General features: G+C 33.5%; 1 protein-coding gene across 5 annotated transcripts in view; it reads left to right on the forward strand.

Moving 5' to 3' along the window:
* The window catches only part of ZC3H13 (zinc finger CCCH-type containing 13), a 102,454-nt gene that overhangs the window by 6,421 nt on the left and 68,513 nt on the right, over nt 1–27,520 (forward strand). For all 5 annotated transcript variants that reach the window (XM_036228507.1, XM_036228509.1, XM_036228510.1 and 2 more), the window contains exons 4-7: nt 1,946–2,057; nt 7,858–7,966; nt 22,928–23,067; nt 23,654–23,814. In XM_036228507.1, coding sequence (XP_036084400.1) covers nt 1,946–2,057; nt 7,858–7,966; nt 22,928–23,067; nt 23,654–23,814 — 522 coding nt within the window. The remainder of the gene's footprint in view (nt 1–1,945; nt 2,058–7,857; nt 7,967–22,927; nt 23,068–23,653; nt 23,815–27,520) is intronic.

A 27,520-nucleotide genomic window follows, 5' to 3' on the forward strand; every position in this document is an offset into this window, starting at 1 on the left:
TTTACTTTTTTTGACAGATCTTTTTATGTGAATAGCTTACCTCCCCTCCCAGTAATGAATTAAAGTGCTACTTACGACAGCAAAATTTCATGGATTTAGTTTTAGTGAAGAGAGGTTATTTTCAACTTTTAAAATATTAAAATTTAAATAGAATATAATTTTTAGCTTTTTAAGATGCTGTAAATACAAATCTTAATGACAAAAGATAATCTAATACAGGCTCTGAAGGTTAAAATGCATTTGCAAAAATCTCTTATAATGTACTAGTGTAAATGAAAATATGTATTTATATTTATAAGGGTAAATGTACTACCTATTTAGAACATCATTTTTTCTTCAGTAAAGGCAAAGTTAAATTAAACTTTCCTAATAAAGACTTTATTCTTCTTTTGGTTCCCTCATGATTATGTTATGGTGTAGCATACATAAAAATTGTCAGAAAAGTTTAAACATGATTGATAAACAGATAATTTACCTAGTTCTAAAAATAGGTGTGTTAATTGCTTTGGCTACAGCAACAGCATAAAAATTGAACATTAACATTTGGAGATTTTTTTTTTAATTGGATGAATTTTTGTGTGTGTATAGATTATGAAGTTCAGTGGAATTTAAAATTCAAACCCTTAACATTAGCTGACTTTCTTTTCACTTAAAGATTGTATATTTTAATTTACTTGTGATGCTGAATATTGTTTTATTCGTATTTAGAGTGTCATTTGTCTTGTCTGTTCATGTGGGCAAATTAGTCTTAATTACCAATATGAACACCTACCTGGGAAAACTATTATAATAATTTTAATGTTTTGTTTATATTATTGCTATACTTTTAATACATGCTTTAATTTATCTTTGAAATTTATTCTTAACTGACTCAAAATTATTATACAAGAGATAGTTTTGAGGAAAATGGGCAGGGAAATTTGTCTCACATGAAAAAACAGTGACATACAGACTTAGAATAAAGGACTTTTTATAATTTTGCTATTTTTTGGTGGTTTTTTATCTAATAACTTCTCTTGTATTTGTGTATTTTCCCCTTTTTGTAGGAAAGGAAAATATAGTTTATAATGCAATTCAAAGATGAAAATAAAAGCAGTGTATTTCAGATATGCTTATTTAGTCAGCAGCCAAAGTCACTTATTTAGCATTCACTGTATATAGAGTATTCTGTTAGGTGCTGTTTAGGATTGAAACAAGTTTATAATCATATAAGTGAAACCCTAGCACATAAAATTTACACTTACATCATGATTATAATTTAAAAGATTTAGGTGTCGGTTCATAGTAATAAGTTTCATTTTTAAGTTCAGCATTAACTATTAAAACATTTAATATAGATCTGTAAAATATACATGTATATGTTAATGTGATCCTTTAAAGTGAATTAATTGACATTTCTTCATTATGTGATTTGTATTGATTGATAAATTAAAGGAATTGATTTGATTGATCAGTTGTTACTTGAAATATATGTGATATGTGATTTGTTTATATCTTTAAAACTATTACAGTATTTTTTGGTGGCTAATACCATTGCTTCTGGATTAATTTTGCAATGTTGTGGTTTAAAACTATCTTCTGGCTTTTTGTTTTCAGATATAACTATGTGATTAATACAAAACAAATTAAGTGTTAATTACTAATTGCTTTTTCTCAGCTCATCTTCAGTTTCTTATTCATATTACCATTACCTGCCACCCCATGGAATTTTAACTATATGTTTTGATTGGTATTAGGAGAAAACTTCTAAATGATTCTCATATTTCTTTATGTTAATATTTAAGCTATTAAATTATTAATAAGTTAATTTTTTTCCTGAACTTTAGGAGCCAGGGACAGTTAGAAATTATATTGCGATTTGTGAGATTATTTCTGTAAATATATTTTTATAAACCGTTATATAAATATAGTTTTTTTCTGATTTGTTTTATTTTTTGGTTCAAAGGTCACCAGAAAGACCTACAGGGGATCTTAGAGAAAGAATGAAGAACAAACGCCAAGATGTGGACACTGAGTCTCAGAAACGAAATACAGAGGAGTCATCCTCACCTGTTAGGGTAGGAACGAATTTCCTAAAACAAAGTTAAATTTCAATAGTGACTTGTTATTTATATTCTATTTAAAATATTATCTTATATGCTAAGTATGTGATAAATGTGTAATATTGCATTATAATGTTCAGACAGACAATGTAATTTAGAGGAAAGAAGCCCTCTGGCAAAACTCATAATTCTCTGATTGTTTTAGTTCTCAGTGGTAGTTTAAGATAAAGGGAATTTGTTGGCAGAGCTCAAGCTGAACATAGGATTTCTTTACTTTTGTGGACATCATGAGTGTCTAAACATATTCTTAAGTTTTCAGAATTCAGCTAGCCATCATATCCTGCCTGCTTCGAAGAATAATTGAAGTGGCTTAAAGTAGGACAATTTTAAATTAAAATGACAGAAGTAAGACATAGTGGTGACAGAAACAACTAGAAAACTTAGGTAAAGGAAAGCACATGTGACCACAAAATTTAGAGATAAATTTCTTGGCAGTTAAGCTAAAGAGAAACAATTTTTGATGTAGTTTATTGAATAAAAGAAAACAGGTATTTGTCAGGAATGGAATCTTTTCCAGAGCTTTTTTCCCCCCAAGAAATTTATCATATCCTTTCATGTGTGTAACAGATTTATTATGATATATTTCACATACTATACAATTCATCCATTTAAATTGTCCACTTCAGTGATTTTTTTGTATATTCAGAGTCAAGCAATTATCACCACAGTCAATTTTAGAACATTTTTATCACCTCCAAAAGAAACTTCGTACCCCTTAGCGGTTGTTCCCTTATCCTTCCAACTGACCACAAGCCCTAGGCAGCCCTTATTTGACTTACTGTCACTGTAGATTTACCTATTGTGGATATTTCATGTAAATGGAGTCATACAGTGTGTTTTTTTTGTGACTAGCTTCTTTCATATAGCATAGTATTTTCAAGGTTCATGAAAGATTATGGTGTATCAGTATTTTATTTCTTGTTTTTGCCAAATAATATCCATTGTATTGATATATGACTTTTTTATTTTTTATTTTTTGCTATATGGCATTTTGTTTCTCCATTTACCAGTTGAGCATTTGGATTATTTCTACTTTTTGGCTCTTATGAATAATGCTCTTATGAATATTTATGTACAAGGTTTTGTATGGACATATTTTTCATTTCTTTTGGGTTTACATATAGGAGTGGAATTGCTAAGTCATATGGTTTAATCATTTTAAACCTCTATGTTTAACCCTTGGAGGAACTGCTAGAATGTTTTCCAGAGCAGCTGTACCATTTTACATTCTTGCCAACAGTGTATGAGGTTTCCAGTTCTCCGTATCCTTGCCAACATTTGTTACTATCTAATTTTTTGATTATAGCCAGCCTAGTGGGTATGAAATGTTAATCTCATTGTAGTTTTGATTCCCTAAGTAAATTATTGATTCAGATGTAACCATGTTGGCCTACTCAGACTGGAGGAAAGAATTCTTATTTTGTGGTATGAGAGAAGCACACTGGGGGAACTTAGATTGTTATTATGGTAAAAGAAATATGCTTCAGTGTGAAGTTAACACTAGAATAGTAGAGCTGTGAGAAAGGAAAAAAAAATAATTATTTCTCTAATTATTTCAGTGTGTTACTGAATTAGCCAGCCTGATGTTTACCCTATTTTTAGACTTCACTTTATGTGATTGTGGTTCGAATTTACATAGTTATAAGATTATAGTTTGTTGTTTAAACTCCACCAAAACTCCTTCCTTCAAAAAGCAAGTTAGACTTCATTATTACAAGTATAATTTCAGTTCTGCAGTAGAAGATCTAGAAGCTATGTGCTCTATGCTGCTTTGACAAGACTAATTTTAGTTAATCACATTTTAAGAAGCACAGAGAAGATAACAGTGATGAGTGGTGTGAAAATCATGAAATGTTAATGTATGATCAATGTACAGGGTATCTATGGCTTGGAATAAGAAGATATTGAAGAGAGTTGGTAACAACATTCTAATATTTAAAGAACTGTCATGTAGAAGTATTAAATTTGTTTTGTACAATTTCAGCGGTCAGAACTAGTCAATCAGTAGAAATTCTGGAGAGATATAAGAAAGTTGTTATCAATGTAAGAAATAATTTTCTAATAATAATAAATGCTTGAAAATAGGGGTAAAGGGGTATAACTGTGAAGAGCAATCAGTGGAGACTTGGGGGTAAACTTGTTTCCTAAAATTCTGCTAATAGAGGACTTCTATAATTATACAGTATATAACAAGTTTTTCTACATTGGGTAGAAGGTTGGATTATATTAATTAGAAAGACCCTTGATATTTTATTCTAGTTGCTAAACCTGTTACTATATTGGTTGTCAACTCTCTTGGCCTCAACACTTCTTTTCAGATCAAATTCTTGGTAATGCCTCTTTACTATCTAAAAATAAAATTCATAACAACTATAGTCTGTCCATACATATAATATTCAACATAAATATGAATGTAATTTGAAGCAGAAATAAAATGAAAGTAAAGTCAAACTCCACAATTATTTATTGTATTTCTGAAATGTAAAAATCTTTTAAAACCAGACATTTTTCCTAAATTAGGCGTAGACTTATTTGGCAACAAAACCTGATATTGATGTTAAGCTAATGATAGTCTTTGCCCAATTGGTGAATTCATATGTTTCGCTGCAAAAATATTAGTATGTTTGATACTAATTAGAATGCTGCTCCAAAACCTACCGGCAGTGTTAATGTATTTTGAAATCCAGGTAAATTCTGAATTCTTAAAATATCTCTTCTCAAGGATACTAGCTAAAGTATTGTGGTTCTTTAACAAATATTTCAACAATATTTAACAAATAATTCAACAAATATTAAAGTATTAGAGTATTTAAAGTATTAAAAGTTTATACTTCTAATTGTTCGCATTTAAAAGAAGTAAAATGAGAAGCTATTCTGTTTAGGAAATACAGGAAAGTGAAGGAGCAGACCATGCTGTACTACATGGGACAATATCAGATGTACTTATTCGAATAGAATAAGAGTAAGGGGGAAGTAAGTTTATTTGACAACAACATGCCTAAACAAATTTTATATATTATTGAAATGGAGAAATGAAAAAATATAACGTTTTTAAAACTGAACTGAGCCCTCTTAATAGATGTTATCAAAATAATTTCCTATCTTATGATTCGAAGTAGAGTAGTGATAAAGTATTAAAAAAAAGAAAAAAAAAAAAGCATCTCCTAACTTGAAATTACACCACATATTAAAGCCTGCATTTAGTCTTTAGAAATTTCTGATGGAAGGTACATGCGGTCTCTGGGGTTAGTGTCAGAGTCATTTTGAAAAACAATGGACAAGTTATAAATTACATAATTTCAGTACATAAGGTAAATATAAAATATTTAAGTTATAAGCTTTTTTTTAATTAAGTATATTGGGGTGACATTGGTTAATATAGTTGTATGACTTTCAAGTATACAATTCTATAATACATCTTCTGTATATTGTTCACCACTCAAAGTCAGATATCTTTCTGTCACCATATAGTTGTACCCCTTTACCCTTTCCTATCCCTGACTCCTAGTAACCACTAAACTGTTGTTCATGTATATGACTTTTTATTTGTTTGTTGCTTTCAGTTTTATATCCTAACTCAGTGAAATCATATGGTTCTTAACTTTTTCTGCCTGACTTATTCCACTTAGCATGATTATCTCAAGGTCCATCCATGTTGTCACAAGTGACACTATTTCATCTTTTCTTATGGCTGAATAATAAATAATATTCCATTGTATATATGTACCACAACTTTATCCAGTCATCTATCAAAGGACACTTTGGTTGTTTCCATGTCTTGGCCACTGTGAATAGTGCTGCACGTGAACATTGCGGTTCATATATTTTTATGGATACATGTTTTCCAGTTTTTGGGTAGGTAGATACCCAGAAGAGGGATTGCTGGGTTATATGGTAATTGTTAATTTTTTGAAGAACCTCTATACCATTTTTCATAGTAGTGGTATGAATTTACATTCCTGCTAGCAGTGTGTGAGGTTTCCTTTTCCCTACAACCTTTCCAACACTTGTTATCACTTGTTATGTTGATGATAGCCATTCTTACAGGTATGAGGTGGTATCTCATTGTGGTTTTGATTTGCATTTTCCTAATAGCTAGTGAAGTTGAGCATCTTCTCATATGTCTGTTGGCTATTTGTATGTCTTCTTGGGAGAAGTGTCTTTTCTGGTCCTCTGGCCATTTTTGAATTGGATTTTTTCATTGTTGAGTTGTATGAGTTCTTTATACATTTTGGATATTAACCCCTTTTTGGTGGCATTATTTGCAAGTAAGAGATCATTTTCTGGTTCTAAATCTATTAAAAATAGTCTGTTACAAATTCACAGAGTATTTTGGTTATTTTGCAGTCAAGTACTACTTCTAAGAAACCCTTTTCACCCTTTTCAACTAAATTTGTGCTTGGATATTACAGGATACTTCATGTAATCAAAAGGCACACTATATTATTGAATAATTTGGAGATAAGGTTCTATAAACATTTTTGATATTGTATATACTAATATAAATTATAAATTATAGTGGGTTTAATCCAAGTAGGTCATTGAAAAGTTGCATGGGATATAGAATAGTTCTTCACTGATAGTTCATTGAATATATTTTAAGGATAAAAATAAATTGTATTCCTTTTCTCTTTTTGTCTTATGTATAAATGTATAAATGGAGCTTTTTTTTTTTTTTTTTTTTTTGACCTTTTACCATTTTTTCATGTCTGGTTCTACCTTCGTATAATCTTTTAATAATTTATGTCAGCTACCGTTGTCTTCCCAGTAGCTGTATACTTAAATACTTAAACATGACTTTAAGGCTAAATATGCACAATTTAGGGGTGATTTTAATGTATACAAGTTTTTTAAAAAGAAAACTTCAAAGTTAAATTAATTTGTGTTTTAAGCAGCAAAATTTTATGTCTGGTAATTCCCAGAAAGAACTTTTAGCATGTACTCTTTTTGTGTGTTTGTGTCTTTCATAGTCAGGATTTAGAGTATTAATAAAAGTGAGACACTGGTGGAAAGATAACAGTTGCATGACACTGGTTACTTTATGTTCTTACTATTTAGTAAAATGTAGAGTCTTTTTGTTATTTAGTAAGATATTTAATTAAATTTTGTAAGCCGAATTACTGCTGTCCTATTTTGTCTATAGGCTGCTGTTACACCTGGGATAAAGTTTAAAACCTTCCGTTTTTCAGGTGCAATGTAAGCACTAATTTCTAACCATTTTAGCTACCATTTTGGTTTCATCAAAATAGAGAAAGTCTCTTTTTTTAAAGCATTTGTAAAATTATTAGATGAGTTTGGATTTATCTCTAGGTGTGTAGGAAAATGGTGACAAGTCTTAGATCAGCCATTATTTTTGAGAGTTTACTGTGAATGGTGTTGCCTTTTTTATTAGTAATTTTTAAAATATAGTCACTTATAAATCCTTTTATATTTTATCAGTTTTAAACTGTCTTTTCCCTTGTGATTTTCATATAGAAACCTAGTATGCAATATACAGTCAAATGCTTATTAAAGTATTAGATTTGCATTGTATATTTTAAAATCTTAGTTACTCCTAACATTTACCATGTCCCTGTTTTATGGTAAAGTATAGTCTTTTTGTTGTGTTACTACACTACAAGTTGTCATTTCCTCTTAGTGGATAAATGATTATTCAGTAAAACAGAGGAATGAAATTAGAAGAATTTTCTATTACAATAATTACCATATATAATTTTTAAAAATTAATAATTTATATGTATGTATGTATTTTTAGAAGGAATCTTCAAGAGGGAGACATAGGGAAAAGGAAGACATAAAAATCACTAAGGAGAGAACTCCAGAAAGTGAAGATGAAAATGTAGAATGGGAAACTAATAGAGATGGTGAGTTTCAAAAAAACAATCTTTGTTTATATAGTCAATTTATTGATTATTCACTTTGTAGACTTTTTGTGGGCTCCCAAACTCTTTTCAGTTGTGATCTTGCTATTGGTTTAGAATCATCTTATTGACTTGTTTCTACTTTTTTGAGTTTTAAGGCAGCAAATGGCATGTATTAGCAGAACAAAGGCAGAAAAAGCTGTTTGTGATGTGTTTTTCAACTTCTCCGTCCTTTTTTTCCTCCTGGAACTTTATTGTGCAACATACAGTCCTTTGGAATTTTATTGCATTTATAAAATTTTAAGTTCCTCAACATCAAGGTTAAACAATTTATATTTATGTTTGTTGTTTTGCATAAGAGATTAAAATAATATTTTTAAATGTTAAGGTCGTAAGGAAAATTATTTCCAAGAAATTGTTGACTTTTATCTTTAACAAGAAATCCAAATCAGATGATAATTGAGGCCTGGGATTTATTCATGAAAAAGTAGCAAAATCATCTTTGAGTCATTGTCTTAACAAATAAGTATTTATTTTCCACACCATAAGTATTTTCCCTCTTTGCCACTTTTATGACCTTCTGGAAAGTGAGCACGATAGCCTCACACTACCAAATGTAGACAAAGGGAACTCATATTTGTTGACTTTTCTGGGTGTGCTGAGCATTTTAGTATAATTTATATAATTATCTCGTTAATTCAATATTTTGCTACTCTACTTATACATGACAAAACTAAAGAATTTAAGAGTTCAAGCAACTTCCTCAGCAGTCAGCTGAACACTTAGACCAGGGGATTATAAAATTATAGCTTGTAGACCTGCCACCTATTTTTGCAAATAAAGTTTCATTGAAACACAGCCCTGCCTATTTGTTTACATCTTTTCTGTGGCAGCTTTTGAGCCATTATAGATGAGTTGATTACTTGTGACAGCCAAGAGCCTATAAGCCTAAAACATTTACTACTATATTTAAGAACAGTCTCTGAAAACTAATAGACTAATACTTAAAATGTACCCTAAATGCCTCTCCAGTAATTTGAACATCTGTAATTTTTAAGGAAATCCATTCTGTCTTTGGACAGTGTTGTCTGTCGAAGAGTTGCTTCTAAGAACAAATAACAAAACTTCCCTGTGATTAGTTCATTGGGATTTCATAAGCCAATCTAATTCCTCTTACATGATAGCAGTAAAGTTAGCTATAATGCTTCATTGTACTTTTTATTAAAACTATTTATTCATTTTGTCTGTTTTTGTGTTTGTATACATGTAATCTACAGCATGTACTTTTTCTGTTTAGCTTCTTTTGCTTACAGTATGTCTGTGATATGAAACCATATAATTTCTTGCACATAGCTGTAGTTCATTAGTTCTTATTGCTATAGTGTTTCACTGTATGAATATACCATAATTTATCCATTCTATTGTTGACAAACATTTGAGTCATTTTCAGTTTAGGCTGTTAATAATAAGGTACTGTTAACATTCTTAATCCTGTCTTTTGGTAATCATGTACCTGTTTCTTTTGAGTTTATGCCTGGGAGGAGTAGGATTGTTGGGCAATAGAGTTTGCATATGTTCATCTTTAGTAGATATTGTCAAATCATAAATGGTTGTCATTACTTATATAGCATTTTTTGCCTTTTTCATCTTAGCCATTCTAGAGGTTTGTAGTGGTATCTTATTGTGGTTTTAAGTGCGCATTCCCCTAATGACTAATGAAGTTGTGAACTTTTGTATGTTTATTGACCATTGTACAACTCGTTTTGTAAACTGTCTGTTTCAGACTTTTGCCTGTTATGTTATGTTATCTGTTTTTTTAATTGTAGAGAGTTCTTTATATATTATGGATATAAGACCTTCATCAGATATGTGTGTATTTTCAAACCGTGAGTTGCAGAGTGAACTTTTGAAAGAATAAATTGGTTCATTTCACTCCCCTGTTAAAAATTATCTGATTTCCCATTGCCTTCAGGGTCAAATACAAATCTTATTATACCTGTAAAACTTTTCATTATCTGGTTGCTTATTGTATTTCCAGCCCCCTACCCCAAAGTCTGTGTTTTTTAATCTGGTTCTTTAAACTTCTTTTATTTGTTTACCATAAAGACCAGTGTAGTAAAATAAAAAGCAAAAATATTGCAGTAGCAGAGAAAATGTATGAACATATTTTGGTACACTTGCATGTGGGTATATCCTCATAAGGTAAGTCATAAAAATCAGAAACCATAAACAACCCGATTACATAAAGATTGAAATTTTCTTTATAACTAAAATACAGAAGTTAAAAATAGATCACTATAAGAAAATACATGACGTGTAACATGCAGAAGCATATAACAAAAACACTATATAAAAATGTAATGAGCTTTCACAGATATGTAAGGAATAGTTAGTCTAGTTGAAAAATGGGCAAAAAAACTAAAAATTGGATATGTAATTCATAGAGGCCAAATAAGTGGTCAGGTTTACTGCAGGAAAATGCTAATGAAAATAAAGAGATGCATTTTTTATCCATCAGATTAGCGGAAATACAAAATGCAAATGTTAGCAAGTGGGCATTTACATTGCTAAAGCTGTTTTGGAGTACAGTTTCGTATATTAAAAATAAAAATTTTACTTGTTCAGCAAATATAGTTTGAGAAATAAAGAAATACCTGCATTTGTGAACCAAGATAGATATCAAAATGTTCATTGAAGTCTTGTTTATAACAGCAAAATACCTATATTAAAAACAAACAAAATGTTTGTCAAACAGAAACTGGTTAAGTAAATGATATATTTATATCATGAAATACTTTGCAGAGGTTGAAATGAAGGTGATTGATCTCTATGACATGGGAATATCTTCTGGAGGGCAGTGTTTTTAGTTTTACTTCCATAGTTAAAGAGTATACATATAAAGACTTATTTTTATGCATATAACACTAAACCATTAACAGTGTTATCATTGGAATAAGAATGGCAGTTGGAAGAACATAAGGGAAATTTCATATTTTACTCTGTACTTAAGACTTTAATAGTGAGAATGTGTAAAAACAAAAAGAAGTACTCAAATATATATAGTCTTTAATCCTTATACACATACTTTTTATATATCTATGATTATTTGCATACAGAATTGTTATATAAAAGGGTATGAATATTCTTAAGGCTTTTACTCACATTGCTAAATTATTTTCCAGGTTAGATATACTAGTTTACATTGCTACCACCAGAGAAAGAACATGCCTCTAATATGTTAATTAGAAAAGAGTGTCTTTTTCCAGTCAACGATGGTAGATAAATGCTCTGCTTGCCTCCTCTCATGACTGTATCAAAAGTACAAGTAACCTACAGAACAACCATAATTGAGAACCTTCTGAAGATAGAGGAACAGAAGTCCTATAACTAAGTACATACAGAAGAAACCATGCTGAGATTGGCGGCAGGGGTGGAGACATGGAATGGGCTAGTGCCACACCCATTTGTGGTGGTTAAAAATTGGGAGGGATATCTCAATGGCAGAGGTCCACCCTGAGGAGCGAGGGGTCCCATCCCAGGGTTCCAGTGCAGGGAAGAGAAATCTCCAAAATTTGTGACTGTGAAAACCAGTGGAGATTATGGCTGAGTGAGACAGGATGGCTAGAGTCCCAAGCACTCCTCTTAAAGGGCTGGCACACTGACTTAGTCACTGACAGACTTACTTGCTCCTTGCTCCAACTCTAGGTCAGCAACTTAAAAAGAACCAGAGACATATGGGGAGGAACTGAATTGTCTGGCCTAAGGGCAAGGTGTGGAGGTCCAACTTTCTCCCAGATTTAAGTGCTGGTAGAAGCCATTGTTTCTTTATTGAGTTCTATGCCAACCAGCGTGCATGATCAGGGAAGTGCCATATCTCAGTCTCCAATGGCAAGCACCATTGGCCCCCTGCTGATGATTCCTTGAGATCCTGCCCCAACCAAACCGCAGGCCCATCTAAGCCATTTCCAGTGGCTTTTCCATACAAACAGCCTGTCTCAGCTTGTTCTGCAGACTTTCCTAAAATCTCTCAAAGGTTCACAAACCTCAGACAAGCAGCATCTGGCTTTGACATGCCCTGTACCTCTTCCTCAGCAGCCCTAAACCCAGCATTGGTAACAGCCGAGAGTTTGAGGCTTGGCCTCTTCCAGGCATCTCCAAGCCTAGCACAAGGGGCAGCCATCTGCAGATTGCTTTGTGGCTCGTGCTAGGTGGCCCCAAGCAGGGCACAGGCTGTGGATGAACTTGACCTGTGGCAGGGTGTTCCACGGAGTTTTGTAAATGTGGCCTCTCTATCACTATTTAACATGCACTGCTAAAAATTTGATAAATAGCCATCATTATTTGCATACTAACTCTTCATATGACGAAATGATTTATTTTGAAAAATGCCCAGTGACTACCTTTGAACCGAGCCAGAGTACCACCCGACCACTGCAGACTATATACCCAGAAGGCAGACTGGGCATGCACCAGAACCCTGCTAAAGCAAATCCTTCTCTGTAGTCTCAGCCCCTGCACTACAGCTCCTCTACTGTAGTCACAGCCTGTCCTTACAACAAATCAGCCCAAGGGTTGATATGCAGATAGCAACCAAGGCTCAACTACAACAGGAAGGCACACACCACCCATACAAGAGGCACACCTAGAGCAGAGAGTTATACCATTGTGCTCCACAGGATACCTACTACATAATGGGATACATGGCAGCTCTACTTGATAAATAGAAACAAAAACAGGTAAGCAACCAAAATGGGGGAACAAACATATCTCAAATGAAAGAACAGAAGAAAACTTCAGAAAGAGAACTAAACAAAATGGAGACAAGGAATCTACCAGATGCAGAGTTGAAAACACTGGTTATAAGGATGCTTAGTAATCTCAGTGAGAACTTCAAAGAAATAAGAAACAAAAATGAGATAGAAACAAAGAATTAGAAACGAATACAATAATAAATGGAAAATACATTAGAAGGAATCAACATAGATGAAGCAGAAGATCAAGTAAGCGATTTGAAATATAAGATAGCGAAAACACCCAGTCAGAACAGCAAAAAGAAAAAGAATCTAAAAAATGAAGATAGTTAAAGGGGCTTCTGGGACAACATCAAGCCTACCAACATTTGCATCCTAAGGGAGAAGAAAGAGAGCAAATAATTGAAAACCTATTTCAAGAAATCATGACTTCACCAGGTTAGGGAAGTAAATAGACATGCGAACCCAGGAAGCACAGAAAATCCCAAACAAGATGAACCCAGAGAGGCCCATACCGAGACACACCATAATTAAAATGCCAGAGATTACAGACAGAGAATCTTAAAAGCCATAAGAGACATGCGAACCCAGGAAGCACAGAAAATCCCAAACAAGATGAACCCAGAGAGGCCCATACCGAGACACACCATAATTAAAATGCCAGAGATTACAGACAGAGAATCTTAAAAGCCATAAGAGAAAAGCAATTAGTTAACTCCCACAGGACATGTCAGCTGATGTTTCAGCGGAAACTTTGTAGGACAGAAGGGATTGGCAGGAAATATTCAGTGATAAAAACCAAAGTCCTACAACCAAGATTACCCAGCAAGGCTGTCATTTAGAATTGAAAAACAGATAAAGAGCTTCCTAGACAAGAAGAAGCTTAAAGGAGTTCATCACCACAAAACCGGTATTACAAGAAATAATAAGGGGAGGAAGAAGAAGAAAAAAAGGATCAAATATGTAAATGATAAACGATAATTACTTCATATCTATCAACAATTACTTTAAATGTCAGTGGATTAAATGCTCAAATCAAAAGATAGGTTGGATAAATGGATAAGAAAACAAAAACATTACATATGTTACCTATAAGACAATCACTTCAGATTGAAAGACACACAGGCTGAAAATAGATAGAGGCATTTTAAGAAAATGGAAAAGAAAAAGGGGGAAAAAAGCTAGGGTAGCAATACTTATGCCAGACAAAATAGACTTTAAAACAAAGGCTGTAACAAGAGACAAAGAAGAACCCAGTAATCCCACTCCTAGGTATTTATCTGAAAAGAAACCCAAAAGACTACTTCAAAGGGACATATGAATTCATATGTTCATTGCAGCATTATTTTCAAAAGCTAAGATATAGAGGCAACCTGCTTGTCCATTAATGGATGAATGGATTAAAAAAGGTACTACCTATATGCAATAGAATATTAGCCTTGAAAAAGAAAGAAATTCTGCCATCTGCAACAACATGGACACTAGAGTGAGTATGTCAGGTAGAGAAAGACAAATGCCATAGGGTTTCATTTACATGTAGGAACCTAAAGAACAAAAACAAACAAAACAGAAACAAACTCGTAGATAAACAGAAATTTTGATGATTGCCAGATGGAAAGAAGGTCGAGGGGACAAGTGAAAAAGGTGAAAAGATTAAGAAGTACAAGTTGGTAGTTGGTCATGGGGATGTAAAGTATAACAAGGAATATAGCCAATACTGTAATAACTATGTATGTTGTCAGATGGGCATTAGATATATCAGATTGAGCACTTCTTGCATGCCAAAAAAAATACAGCTCTTTAATATATGAAAAAGGCATATTTATGTATCATTTGCATTTCTTTCCTGTAAATTGCCTATTTATGTCCTTTGCTCATTCTTTTAATTGGTAAGAATTTTTTGTATATAATGGATATCAATCTTTTCTTATGTATTACATGTACATTTATCATACTAAAAAATTGTTGCCTTAAATGTGTCAGTTATATTTTTGTGATGACTTAGAATCACAATATTAGTCTTTATAAGGCAATTGTCATGATAACCTCAAACTTTAAGGCATGAGAGACATTTTCTAAGTATATTAAATGGTTTCAGACTTTTTTGAGTTCATCCTGTTTTGATTTTCTGATTTTATTTTTTTTTAGTCAGGAGATTATCACTTGCAGTGTGACTACTTTGTAGCCCATCTCTTATAGATTAGGAGAACATCTTTCCTTTGATTATATTAGATATGCATAAAATAAAAATAAGTAGTTTCCAAGTAAGGACTTGAGAGCTTTTCCCTCTAAGCATAATGTATTAGCTGTTGTGCATTGGCTTTGACATATATTTTAGCTGTTCAGGCCTGTCCCCTTGGTTGGGTGGTTGGGGATTGAAGCCTGAAAGCCAGCTTCTCCTTTCTTACATGTATTTTGTATTGGTGATATTTCCAGAGAGCAGTTTTTTGACGGGCAGAGCATTTTTGATAATACCTTCAAAAATACTGTAAATCACTTTTACTAATTATTCTTTTATTCTTGGTATTTGGTTATGGAGTTAAATCTTTTAATAACTTACAATCTTTGATCCTTATTATTTACTCGTGTAAAGTGTCTGGAGTGTGTAATAAGAACTAGAGATAGCCATTATTCCTTTAATAAAATTCAGTATCCAATTTTATTCATTAAAAGTTGTATGCCTTTTAATAATTGCTTTCTGACTGAAAAGCGTGATTTAGTCTATTTTATATATTTGCTGAGAAATTGTCATCTATTCCAATATAAAATGAATAATCAAGATTAGTCACACAAATAATATATAGCTACCTTCTCAGTGCCCAAACGTGAATCAGTAGTTGACATTCTATTATGTTTTACCTATCTATGACAATGATGTTCATTTTCTTGTGCCTTAAGCGTTCAAATAGGACCACTTTCTTTATAGTTTTTAGTTCTCCATTTTCTTTACTCCAGGTTAAGAAATGGTGATCTTAACTGCTAAAAGTATAGGTTGAGAAAGCACCTCAGTTTCTTAATTTTGCAAGTCCACCACGGTCATGTGTTAGAATAAAAGTCAGTGAAATTCCCATCTCTCGGCTTCTTAGGGTTTATAACAAAGGAAGGTGAGAGGTTGGGTAGCTGTGCTAGTAGTCACTGAAAACTTCCATGTGTTATAATGAAATTGCTCTACACACTGCTCTTTCTTTTTTCCTTAAGCAACTTTTGTTTTCATTGGAAAAGTGTGAAATAGAGACATGATATTAGATCCACTGAGGAGATGACAATTCAGATCTAAGAAACTGATAAAATCACTTGTAATGAAAATATTGCAGATACTTCAGAAAGGAGCTCATATACATGTTAGTACTACTTAACTTTATATTTAGATACAAATCAATTGAATCACTAAGAAATTTATGGAAGCAATGTTGCACACCTAATGTAAACTTTATTAGATACTAATGAATCTTTAAGAAAATCAAGGAGGTAATGATGCACATTATATGCAGCATGTAATTTTGAAGGGTTTGATATCTTTAATGCTTAGAATTTACAGCTGAGTGTTTGAATTTTATCTTTAAAAAATCCCATCTCCTAACCAAAACCCAACTCCCGACAACCTAAAATCACTTACAGAAAACCAAAGAACCTTAGAAATGCTTGGCTATTCATATAGAAATCAGCTGTATTGATTTTAATCTTTTATAGAAACAGTATATATTTTTTTTAAAAATATTAATTTTTATGGTGACGTGGGTTAACAACATCCAATAAGTTTCAGGTATACAATTTAACAATAAGGCATATATATTGCATTGTGTGTTCACCTCCCATAGATTTCTTTCTATCACAACATATTGGACCCCTTTTACCCCATCTACCTTCCCCTCCCCTCCACTTTCCAGTAACCACTAGTCTATTGTCTGTGTCCATGAGTCTCCGTTTGTCTTGTTCATTGTTGCTTTGAGGTTTATATCCCACATATAAGTACTATCATGTGATTTTCAATGTTTTCTGTCAGGTTTACTTCGCTTAGCGTGATTATCTTGAGATCCATCCATGTAGTCGCAAATGGCAATATTTTATCTCTTCTTACAGCTGAGTAATATTCCATTGTATATATGTACCAGAGCTCCTTTATCCAGCCATCTATCATAGGACACTTCAATTGCTTCCATGTCCTGGCCACTGTGAATAATGCTGCTATGAACCTCGATGTGCAAATATCTTTTCAGATAAGAGTTTTCAGGTCTTTGAGGTAAATACCCAGTAGAGGGATTGCAGGATCATATGGTAGATCAATTCTTAATTTTTTGAGGAACCTCCATTACTGTTTTTCCATAGTGGCTGTACCAATTTGCAGTCCCACCAGCAGTATATGAGGGTTCCTTTTTCTCTGCATCCTCTCTAACATTTATTACTTGTCCTGTTGATTATAGCTATTCTAACAGGTGTGAGATGGTATCTCATTGTGGTTCTGATTAGCATTTCCCTAATAGCTAGCAACGTTGAGCATCTTTTCATATATTTGTTGGCCATTTGTATGTCCTCTAGGGAGAAGTGTCTCTTCAGGTCCTCTGCCCAATTTTGAATGGATTGTTTGATTTTTAGTTGTTATTGAGTTGTATAAGTTCTTTGTATATTTTGGATATTAGGCCCTCATCGGAGGCATTGCTTGCATATATATTCTCCCATTTTGATGGTTGACTTTTTACCTTGTTGATGGTTTCTTTTGCTGTGCAGAAGCAGAAGCTTTTTAGTTTGATGTAGTCATGTTCATTTATTTTTGCTTTTACTTCCCTTGCCTTTGAGGTCAAATTCATAAAATTCTCATTAATTCCAAGGTCCTTGAGTTCCTATGTTATCTTCTATGCATTTTACTGTTTTAGGTCTTATATTCAAGTCCTTAATTCATTTTGAGTTAATTTTGGTATGTGGTGATAGACAACAGTCTAGTTTTATTCTTTTGTAGGTGGCTTTCCAGTTTTCCCAGCACCTTATTGAAGAGGCTTTCCTTTGTCCACTGTATGTTTTTAGTATTTTTGTCAAAAATTATTTGCTCGTATAAGTTTATCTCTTGACTCTCATTTCTGTTCCACTGGTCTGTGTGTCTGTTTTTCTGCCATTGCTATGCTGTTTTGATCATTATTGCTTTGTAGTATAATTTGAAGTCGGGCAAAATTATGCCTCCAGCCTTGTTCTTTTTTTCTCAGGATGGCTTTGGCAATTCAGGGTCTTTTTTGCTTCCATACAAATGTGACGATTTTTTTTTTCAATTTCTTTAAAAAAATGCCAATAGGATTTTGATGAGGTTTGCATGAAATCTGTATAATGCTCTAAGTAATAAGGTCATATTATCTATGTTGATTTTTCTAATCCAAGAACATGGAATATCTTTCCACTTTTTTGTATCTCTTTTGATTTCCTTTAATAAGGTCTTATAGTTTTCATTATATAGGTCCTTCACATGTTTTATTAGATGCATTCTTATGTATTTTATTCTTTTTGTTACAATTCCAAAAGGAATTATTTTTTCTATTTCTCTTTTTCTGAGACTTCATTATTAGAGTATAGGAACACTATGAGTTTTGAACATTGATTTTGTATCCAGAAACTTTGCTGTATTTGCTTATTATTTCCAGTAGTGTTCTTGTGGAGTCTTTAGGGTTTTCTATACAGACAATCATGTGATCTGCAAATAGTGACAGTTTGACGTCTTTGTTTCCTATTTGGATGCCTTTTATATCTTTCTCTTGCCTGACTGCACTTGCTATGACTCCTAATGTCATATTGAATAACAGTGTGATAGTGGACAGCCTTGTCATGTTCCTGATCTTGAAAAGTTTTTAGTTTTTCACCATTCAATATACCATTGGCTGAGAGTTTGTCATATATGGACTTTCTTATGTTAAGATATTTTCTTTCTGTACTGATTTAGTTAAGTGTTTTGATCATAAATGGATGCTATATCTTGTCAGAGGGTTTTTCCTGAATTTATTGATATGATCATATGATTCTTATTTTTTAATTTGTTTATGTGGTATATCACATTAATTGATTTGCGTATGTCGAACCACCCCTGTTCCCCTGGGACGAAGCCCTCTGTATCGTAGCGTATAATCTTTTTAATATGTTGCTATATTTGATTTTCTAGTATTTTAGGATTTGTGCATCTGTCTTTCAAAGAGGTGTTGGTCTGTAGTTTTCTTTTTTTGTGTTATCTTTACCAGGTTTTGATATTAGGATAATAGTGACCTCATAAAATTAGCTGGGGAGTTTTGCTTCTTTGTATTTTTGGAAGAGTTTGAGGAGAATAGGTATTAAATTTGCTTTGAATGTTTGGTAGAATTCACTGGTGAAGCCATCTGGTCCTGGAATTTTATTTTGTGCTAGGTTTTTGATGATTGTTTCAATGCCCATACTGCTGATTGGTCTATTTAGATTTCCCAGTTTTTCTTGGTTCAGTCTAGGAAGGTTGTGTATTTCTAAGTACTTGTCCATTTCTTCTAAGTTATTAAATTTGGCATTATATACTTTTTCATAGTATTCTTGCATGATCCTTTGTATTTCTGCGGTGTCTGTCATAATCTCTCCTCTTTCATCCCTGATTTTGTTTATTTGTATCTTTTCTCTTTTTCTTGAGTGAGTCTAGCCAGGGGTTTGTCAATTTTATTAACCTCTCAAAAACCAGCTCTTAGTTGTGTTTATTTTTTTCTATTTTTTTGTTGTTGTTTTCCAATGCATTTATTTCTGCTTTAATTTTGATTATTTCTTTCCTTCTGCTGAATTTAGACTATATTCTTCCTTTTCTTGTTTTTTAAGATAAAGAGTTAGGTTATTTATTTGGGGAGTGTCTTGTTGTGGGAGAAAAGCCTATAATGATATGAATTTTCCTCTAATGACTGCTTTTGCTGTGTCCCAAAAGTTTTTATATGTTGTACTATCATTCATTTCTATGTATCTCTTGATCTCTCCTTTTATTTTTTTCTGACCTTTTCTTTAGGATGTTGATTAATCTCCAAGTATTTGTGGTTCTTCCTGCTTTCTTTTTAGAGTTGATCTCCAGCTTTAAAGCATTATAATCAGAGAATATGGTTGGTGTGATTTCAACCCTCTTATATTTGATGAGGCTATATCTGTGTCAATTCTTGAGAATGCTCCATGTGCACTAGTGAAGAATGTAATAAGCAGCTGTTTTTGGTTGAAAGACTGTGCAAATGTCATTTATGTCCAGTTGGTCTACTGTGTCATTTAATGATGTTATTTCCTTATTGATTTTGTGTTTGAATGGTCTGTCTGTATCCTACAGTGGTGTATTTAGGTTTTGTACTACGATAGTGTTTTGGTCTGTTTCTCACTTTAGTACTCTTAGTAATTCCTTTATATATTTTGGGACTCCCTGATTGGGAGCATAGATAATTAATAAGTGTTTGTCTTCTTAGTGTATGATTCCCTTTAACATTTTGAAGTGTCCCTCGGTATTGTTCTTTACCTTTTTTTATTTTGAAGTCTATTTCATCTGATATTAGTACTGCTCCTACCACTTTTCTCTGAATGATATTTGCTTGAAATTCATTTTCCACCCTTTCACTTTGAGCCTATATTTGTCTTTGGTGCTGAGATGACACATGTCTCCTGGAGGTAGCATATATTTTGGTTTTGTTTTTTGATGCAATCTGCAACTCTCTGCCTTTTTATTCCTAAGTTCAGTCCATTTACATTACATGCAGGGTGATTATTGAAATATGACGATTTCCCGTAACCGTTTTATGTTTTGCTTTCTGGTATCTCGGTGTTTCCAATGCTGCCTTGTCCTTGTGTTTGTGTGTGTGTGTTTAATTTTGATTGGATTTTGTGGGTTTCTTCTCTGGTCCTTCTTGTTTTATGTTATATATTTCAGTTCTGAATCTTTGGCATTTGGTTAACATTATAAATATGTAGAGAATAGTTATATATGTATATATGTATACACACACACACACACACAGATGTCCATTTTCTCCTCGTGTGCCTTATCTCCATTCTCCTTTGTGAATTTGGATCGTTGAATCCTCCCCTTTTTTGTCATTGTTGTCTCAATTTGTCCCTATGTATGCTGAACATTCATTACTATGTTGCTGTAGCAAATCTCTTATTGTTTAAGCCTGTAATGCCTGGTTCTTATTAAGGGTTGTACTTCTCTTCTTTTATCTGCCTGTTAGTCACTTTACTTCTAGTCATGTATTTTTTTGTTGTTATTTTGTTTTTAGTGAGCTGATCGCTTTCAGCATTTCCTGTAATGCAGGCCTTGTAGTGACAATTTTTGTATGTCTGGTAAGGTCTTTATGTCCTCTTCATATGTAAAGGAGAGCTTCGCTGGATACATTATTCCTGGCTAGTAGTTCCTTTCATTTAATAGTTTGAATATTTGATTCCACTCCTTTCTGGTTTGTAAGGTTTATGCTGATAATCTAATAAGTTTTCCTTTATATGTTAGGTCTTCTTTTCCCTGGCTGCCCTGAGAATTCTTTCTTTATCATTGAGTTTTGATAATTTTAATACAATGTATCTTAGAGAAGGCCTTTTTGGGTCCATATAACTGGATGTTCTGTTGACTTCTTGAATTCCAAGCTCTAGAAGATTCTTTAGATTTGGGAAATTCTCATCAACTATTTGTCTAAAATTGCTTTCTAGTTCTCCTTTTTCTCCCCTTCAAGAATGCCCATTGTTCTTATGTTTCCTCTCCTTATGGTATCAGCTAGTTCTCACATTTCCCTTTCATTATTTTTCATTTTTTCGGTTTTTCTTCTTCCTTCTGATTTATTTCTAGATTTCCGTCTTCCACTGATCCTTTTTTCCATTTGGATGATTCTATTTCCCAAGCTTGCTACTTCATTTTTCAACTCTTGCAGTGTTTTCTTCATCTCCAGAAGTTCTATTTGGTTCTTTTTGAGGGTTTCAGTCTCCTTTCAATAGAACTTGTTCTGCTCATCTAGTTGTTTTTTCAGTTCCTGAAATTGTTGGTATGAATTGTTTTAGATCTCATTTAGGTTTTTCAGAATTACCATCCTGAATTCTCTGTCATTTAAATCAACCCATTTCTATGTCTCTATGCTTATTTCGTGGAGATTTTTCTATTTCTTTCTGAGATGCCTTGTCACGTTGGTTGTTCATGGTGTTTAATGGACTATTTCTCTGCCTGGGCATTAATAGATGTGTACTCTGCTTTTATTTCCAGAAGGAAGATTTATTATATAAAGGTCTCTTTTTAGCCTGTTGCAAAGAAGGAGTTTTTCTTTTGGTTTCTAGTAGGTGGCATCTAATCTTCTTGGATCCTTGCTTTATACAAAGTCTTAATAATGCCTTTTTTTTTTCTTATACATATTCAGTCCCACTCGCTAATTTCAGTCGCAGTCCCTGTCTGTGTTAGCGACAGTTTCGGTAGTGTTTGCGCTGATTTCTCTGGGGCCCCACGGTGTTTGGTCTCAGAGGATATGGATGGAGGGGCCCTCTGGGTTGGGTCATGGGAGCTGCAGCTCAGCCTCGCATTTTGCAACCTTTATAGGTAGTAATCAAGTGTTGTTTCTCTGCCATCCCCGCTTCTCTGCTGTCCCCACTTCTCTGCTTTCTGCCCTGAACCCTGGGCACTGACACGGGCTGCTTGGAGCTCACAGGAACCCGATGTACCTTCACCCCTCCTTCTCTATCTGCAGAGAGTTCAGACTACGAGAGGTATCTTCTTTGTTTCTCCCAGTCTGCCACCAGTTTCCTGGGGTTCTTACTTACGGTAGCTCTTATGTGCATATCCCATGCTCAGAGTTGGTGGTGTGTAGTTTCGGTGTTTTTTGTTGAGTTTTATATGTTAAGCTTATTGTTGTTTCAAGGGGAAAGCTCTCATGACATCTCTCACTCTGCCATGTTTCTGACATCCAATCCCGAGTGCACCAGTCTCCACAGCTCTCCTTCTAGGGCTCAGTGCATAGGGAGCCTGTTTTGTCTCTGGGAACAACTTTTCAAGGTGTTTAGGTCCAAAAAAAAAAAGGATGCAATTTTGCCTCTTAAATAAATTTTCTTCTCTCTTGGTCTGTGAGACAGGGTAAGAGTCAGCATATATTTATTTTTTAGAAGTACATTAGTCTAAGAAAACTCTATCATTTTAGTTTACATTAAAAATTAGTTGAAAAGATTCTCTAGATTGTGGTATAGGTCATTATGATAGTTTCTGACAAGCAATGGAATTTTTATTTTTAAGATTCTGACAATGGAGATATTAATTATGATTATGTTCATGAGTTGTCATTGGAAATGAAACGTCAGAAGATACAGAGGGAATTAATGAAGCTGGAACAAGAAAACATGGAGAAGAGAGAAGAAATTATTATTAAAAAGGAGGTATACTATTTATTGAAATATATGTTAAATTAACTTCAGTGCAAATATTGTTCAGAGAACTCATTAGCTGCTTGCTACATCTTAAATTAGGATATTGCTACATTTGTCAACTTGCTGTATATCAGTTACTTCATATATGTTAATCAGTTAATCTTCACATTACTAGATAAATAGGAAATATTTTTCCTGTTCAACAGGTGAATAAAACTGAGGTTCTGTTGCCTGAGGTCATCAGCTAATGTGAAACAGGAGTTGAATCTATATATTATTTCTAGAATACTTGTTTCTTTTCTAAAGAGTAGAGAGAGTTATAATTTATTCGAGAATATAATTTGTGATTTTTTGAAGAGATTTTGAAATTTTATAACTTTGCTTTATTGGTACTAGTGTTATTTATGGAAGTTAATTAGAATATTAGTTAAAACACAGGTTCAGAAGTCACATTGATATCAATAAATGGTATCATAACAATATTTCATCCAAAGTTTGGTATTTAAAAACACATGTTCACATGCTTTGTTACCTGATTATATAACAGCTATGATTGGAGGGGTTTGTGAATTGACTTACTGAATTCTTTTGAAAGGTTTCACCAGAAGTGGTTAGATCTAAATTACCTCCATCACCTTCTCTGAGAAAATCTAGCAAATCTCCAAAGCGAAAATCAAGCCCTAAGTCGTCATCTTCCACTAGCAAGAAGGACAGGAAGACAACTGCAGTATCCTCTCCCTTGTTGGACCAGCAGAGGTCAGTAGTGATAAATAGTGCCAGAAAGAAATAGCTTTTTGTAGTGATATTGAAAAGATTGCTTAATAGAATATAGAAGGGTACTTTTAGTATTTATTGTAAGCTGTTTTTTTCAGTTAACATTTGTTTACATTCATCTATTTTGATACATGTAGCATTAGTTCTTTTTAGTATTTATACCATAAATATATAGTTTCCAGTTATTGAACATTTAAGTTGTTTCTCGTTTTTCACTATTAGAAGTTATATACACTGAATTTAATTTTTTTCTCCTTGTGTACATGATCAAGAGATTAAATTCTTTATAGTACATATGTAGCAGTAATAATATATTATTTAGAATTATTTTAGTAGCCAGTTGAAGAAATAAAAATAGAAATAATTAAATATTACTACCTCGAGGGACTGAGAATATGACAGGAGACACTTTTTCATTTAATGTCACTCTGTACTATTTAAATTTTAATTAAATTATATACACTAATTTTATTTCAGAAAAAAGCTGGGTAAAAATTTCTTCCCAACATTTGATCAGTTGGCAAACCCTGTCTATCTTATTAACCCATAATGAAACTCATACTTGACTCCTTCCTTCTAGTTTCAAGAGGCTTTAACCCTATTTTACAGTCTAGTTACTTTCTGCCTAAATTATTATATCATCCTATTAACTGTATTGATTTTATCTAGTGTCTACTCCCCACACATGTAAACATTTTCATTCCTCTACTCCAACCTGTTTATTTTATAGATGTAAGAGAAACTTTAAGAGATTAATTCTAATTAATTTATTAAGTCATTGAAAAACTCAGTGATTTTTTCATTCTCTTGAGAGAAATTCAAATTTTAGAGTGAAATTCATATTTTGATCTTTCAGTCTTGCCATATTTTTGTTGTCTTCCTCCTGCACTCTTCCAAGTTTGATCCGTCAATGTCTCTGTCAAGCTCAAATTCTCTTTTCTGTTAAGCTTTTCCATTTGAAAACATAATTTCTGTTCCCCGTGTGTTTATCAGATTTTATTTTTATCTCCCTTTTAATATTCCTGTTTGCATTATATTTTAGTCATGACATACATGTTTTACAGCCTCTATTAAATTTAAGCTACTTGAAGGTTGCTGTCTTGATGGTTCATTGTTCTGTCTCCTCACAGCATCTACTTTGCATAGAGCTTTGCATTTTATTTATTATTTTAAAAAAATTTTTCCCCAGATTTATTGAAATATAGTAGACAGTCACTCATATTTACATTGTACAATTCAATGAGTCTTTTTTCAATTATGATTGTTATACAATAATATATTAGTTTCAGTTGTACAACATAGTGATTAGAACTCAAGTGATTACCCTCTAAATCTAGTACCCTTTTTCCCCTTTACATATTAATTACATTGTTGACTATTTTCCTTATGATATATTTATATCTCCGTGATTATTTTTGTATCTATCCATTTGTATTTCTTAATCCCTTCGCCCTTTTTCAGCAACCCTTCAACCCCCCTACTGTCTAGTAGCCCTCAAAATATTCTTTGTATCTATGAGTTTGTTTCTATTTTTGTTTTTATTGTTGTTTATTTTGTTCTTTAGATTCTGCATGTATGTGAAATCATGTGGTATTTGTCTTTTTCTAACTTCATTTTAGTGCAGTATTCTCTAGGTCCATCAAGGCAATTATCTTTTTCCATCCCCTTTCTTTTAGTCTTATTTGTGTCTTTTAATCTGAAATGAATCTTTTATAGGCAGCATATGTAGGAGTCTTGTTTACTTATCCATTCAGCTTCTCTATCTTTTGGTTGGAGCACTTAATTCTTTTCCATTTGAGGTAGTTGTTGATAGATCTGTAATTATTACTGTTTTTTATTCATGTTTTTGATACATGTTTTTTCTTCTTAAAAGAAGTCCCTCCAACATTTTCTGTAATAGTGACTTGGTGTTGATGAATTCCTTTAGCTTATTTTTGTCTGGGAAGCTCCTTATCTGTCTTAAGAGTCTGAATGATAGCTTTGCTGGATAACGTATTCTTGGTTGTAGAGCCTGGGTTTTCAACACTTTGAATATTTTTTGCCAGGCCCTTCGGTCCTGCAAAGTTTCTTTTGAAAAATCAGCTGCCAGTCTAGTGGGAACTCCCTTGTGGGTAACTAACTGCTTTTCTCTTGCTGCTTTTAACAGTCTCTATATTTAACCTTTGGCATTTTAATTATGTGTCTTGGTGTGGACCTCTTTGAGTTCTTTTTTCTTGGGACTCTCTGAGCTTCCCAGGGTGATATGTCTATTTCCTTCACCAGATGAAGGAAGTTTACCATCATTATTTCTTCAGATAGCTTTTCCACTTCTTGTTCTCCCTCTCCTCCTTCAAGTACTCCTATAACATGGATGTTTTTGCACTTAATTTTGTCCCCATAATTAATTAAATTATTATTTTTTATGGGCTTTTTTTTTTTTTTTTTTTTTTTTTTTTTTTTTTTTTTTGGCCATCCTGATTTGTGATCTTGGCTTCCCCATCCTTTATATTGGTGGTTTGATCCTCTTCTGGGTCTACTCTGTTAATTCCCTCTAATATACTCTTCATCTCAGATAATGCATTCTTCATTTCTGACTGGTTCCCTTTTGTAATTTCAATTTCCATTTTTATGTTTTTTAACTCTTTGTTAAAGTTCTCATTGAGTTCATCTACTCTTCCCCTAAGTTCATTGAGCATCTTCATAACCAGTGTTTGAACTATGTATCTGTTAGATTGCTTGACTTCATTTTCCCTGGATCTCTCTTCTCTTCTTTCATATGGCTTCTGCTTCTTTGTCTTCCCATTTTGGCTGCCTTTCTTCATCTGTTTCTATGTACTAAACAAAACTCCTAAGTCTTCCAGCCTTATTAGTGTGTAGTAGGTGTCCAGTGGCACAGACCTGAGAGGGGTTCAGCAGCAGGCCAATTTTAGCCCCAGCCTGTGTGTCTCTGGGGCTCCCTGTTAAGATACAGCAAGCAATCTGCAGATGCTATGCTTATAGTTGCCTCAAGAAACCACACCAGAAACTGAGGTCAGCTGCCACCAGTGTGGGTCTTGGAGCTTGCTCTGAAAGTTGCACAGGACTCGCCAAGGACACAACTGGATGTGGCTTGGGTGGGTGGGTCTGTGAGTTGGGGGAGGTGGAATTTCAGGGAATCTTCTGGGCAGAGAGACCTCTTTTATCCAGTTTGATGATGTTTCAGCTATGGTGGTGCTATGTTTGCACACTGGGAGTAGGGAGGGCTCAACAGAGGAGCAATGGATAGCGCCAGCACTTCTGCCTGGGAGAAAGCCTTGCCTGCAGCCCTCGCTCTGACAACTCAGTGTCCCTCTGTAAGTCTCTGGTGCCCCTCGAGCAGCCGACCCAGAGCTGGTGCTCAGCAAGCATGTCCATCACCATGAAAGTGCTCATAGACATAGTCCCTTTAAGAGGTATCTGCAGTTGATGGCTGCCATAGCCTTTGTCCCACCCAGTCAATAGGGACCAGGAAGCCTCGTGTCCTTGCTCTGTTCTACCCCATACTGTTGCAGGGTGATTTCTTATTACTCCTCCTAGTTGTAGGTCTTGTTCATCTAGACCGCAGGTGACTCTGCTTGCTGTTTGCTCCCTGTTTCCTTCACAACTTTGATGTGCTTGTAATAGCGGATGAACAAAGCCTCTATCACCTATGCCATTTTGACTTCTTGAGCTTTGCATTTTTATAAGGCAC

This window comes from Rousettus aegyptiacus, unplaced genomic scaffold (genome assembly GCF_014176215.1).
Source record: "Rousettus aegyptiacus isolate mRouAeg1 unplaced genomic scaffold, mRouAeg1.p scaffold_m13_p_11, whole genome shotgun sequence".
In the NCBI taxonomy this organism is placed as follows: Eukaryota; Metazoa; Chordata; class Mammalia; order Chiroptera; family Pteropodidae; genus Rousettus; species Rousettus aegyptiacus.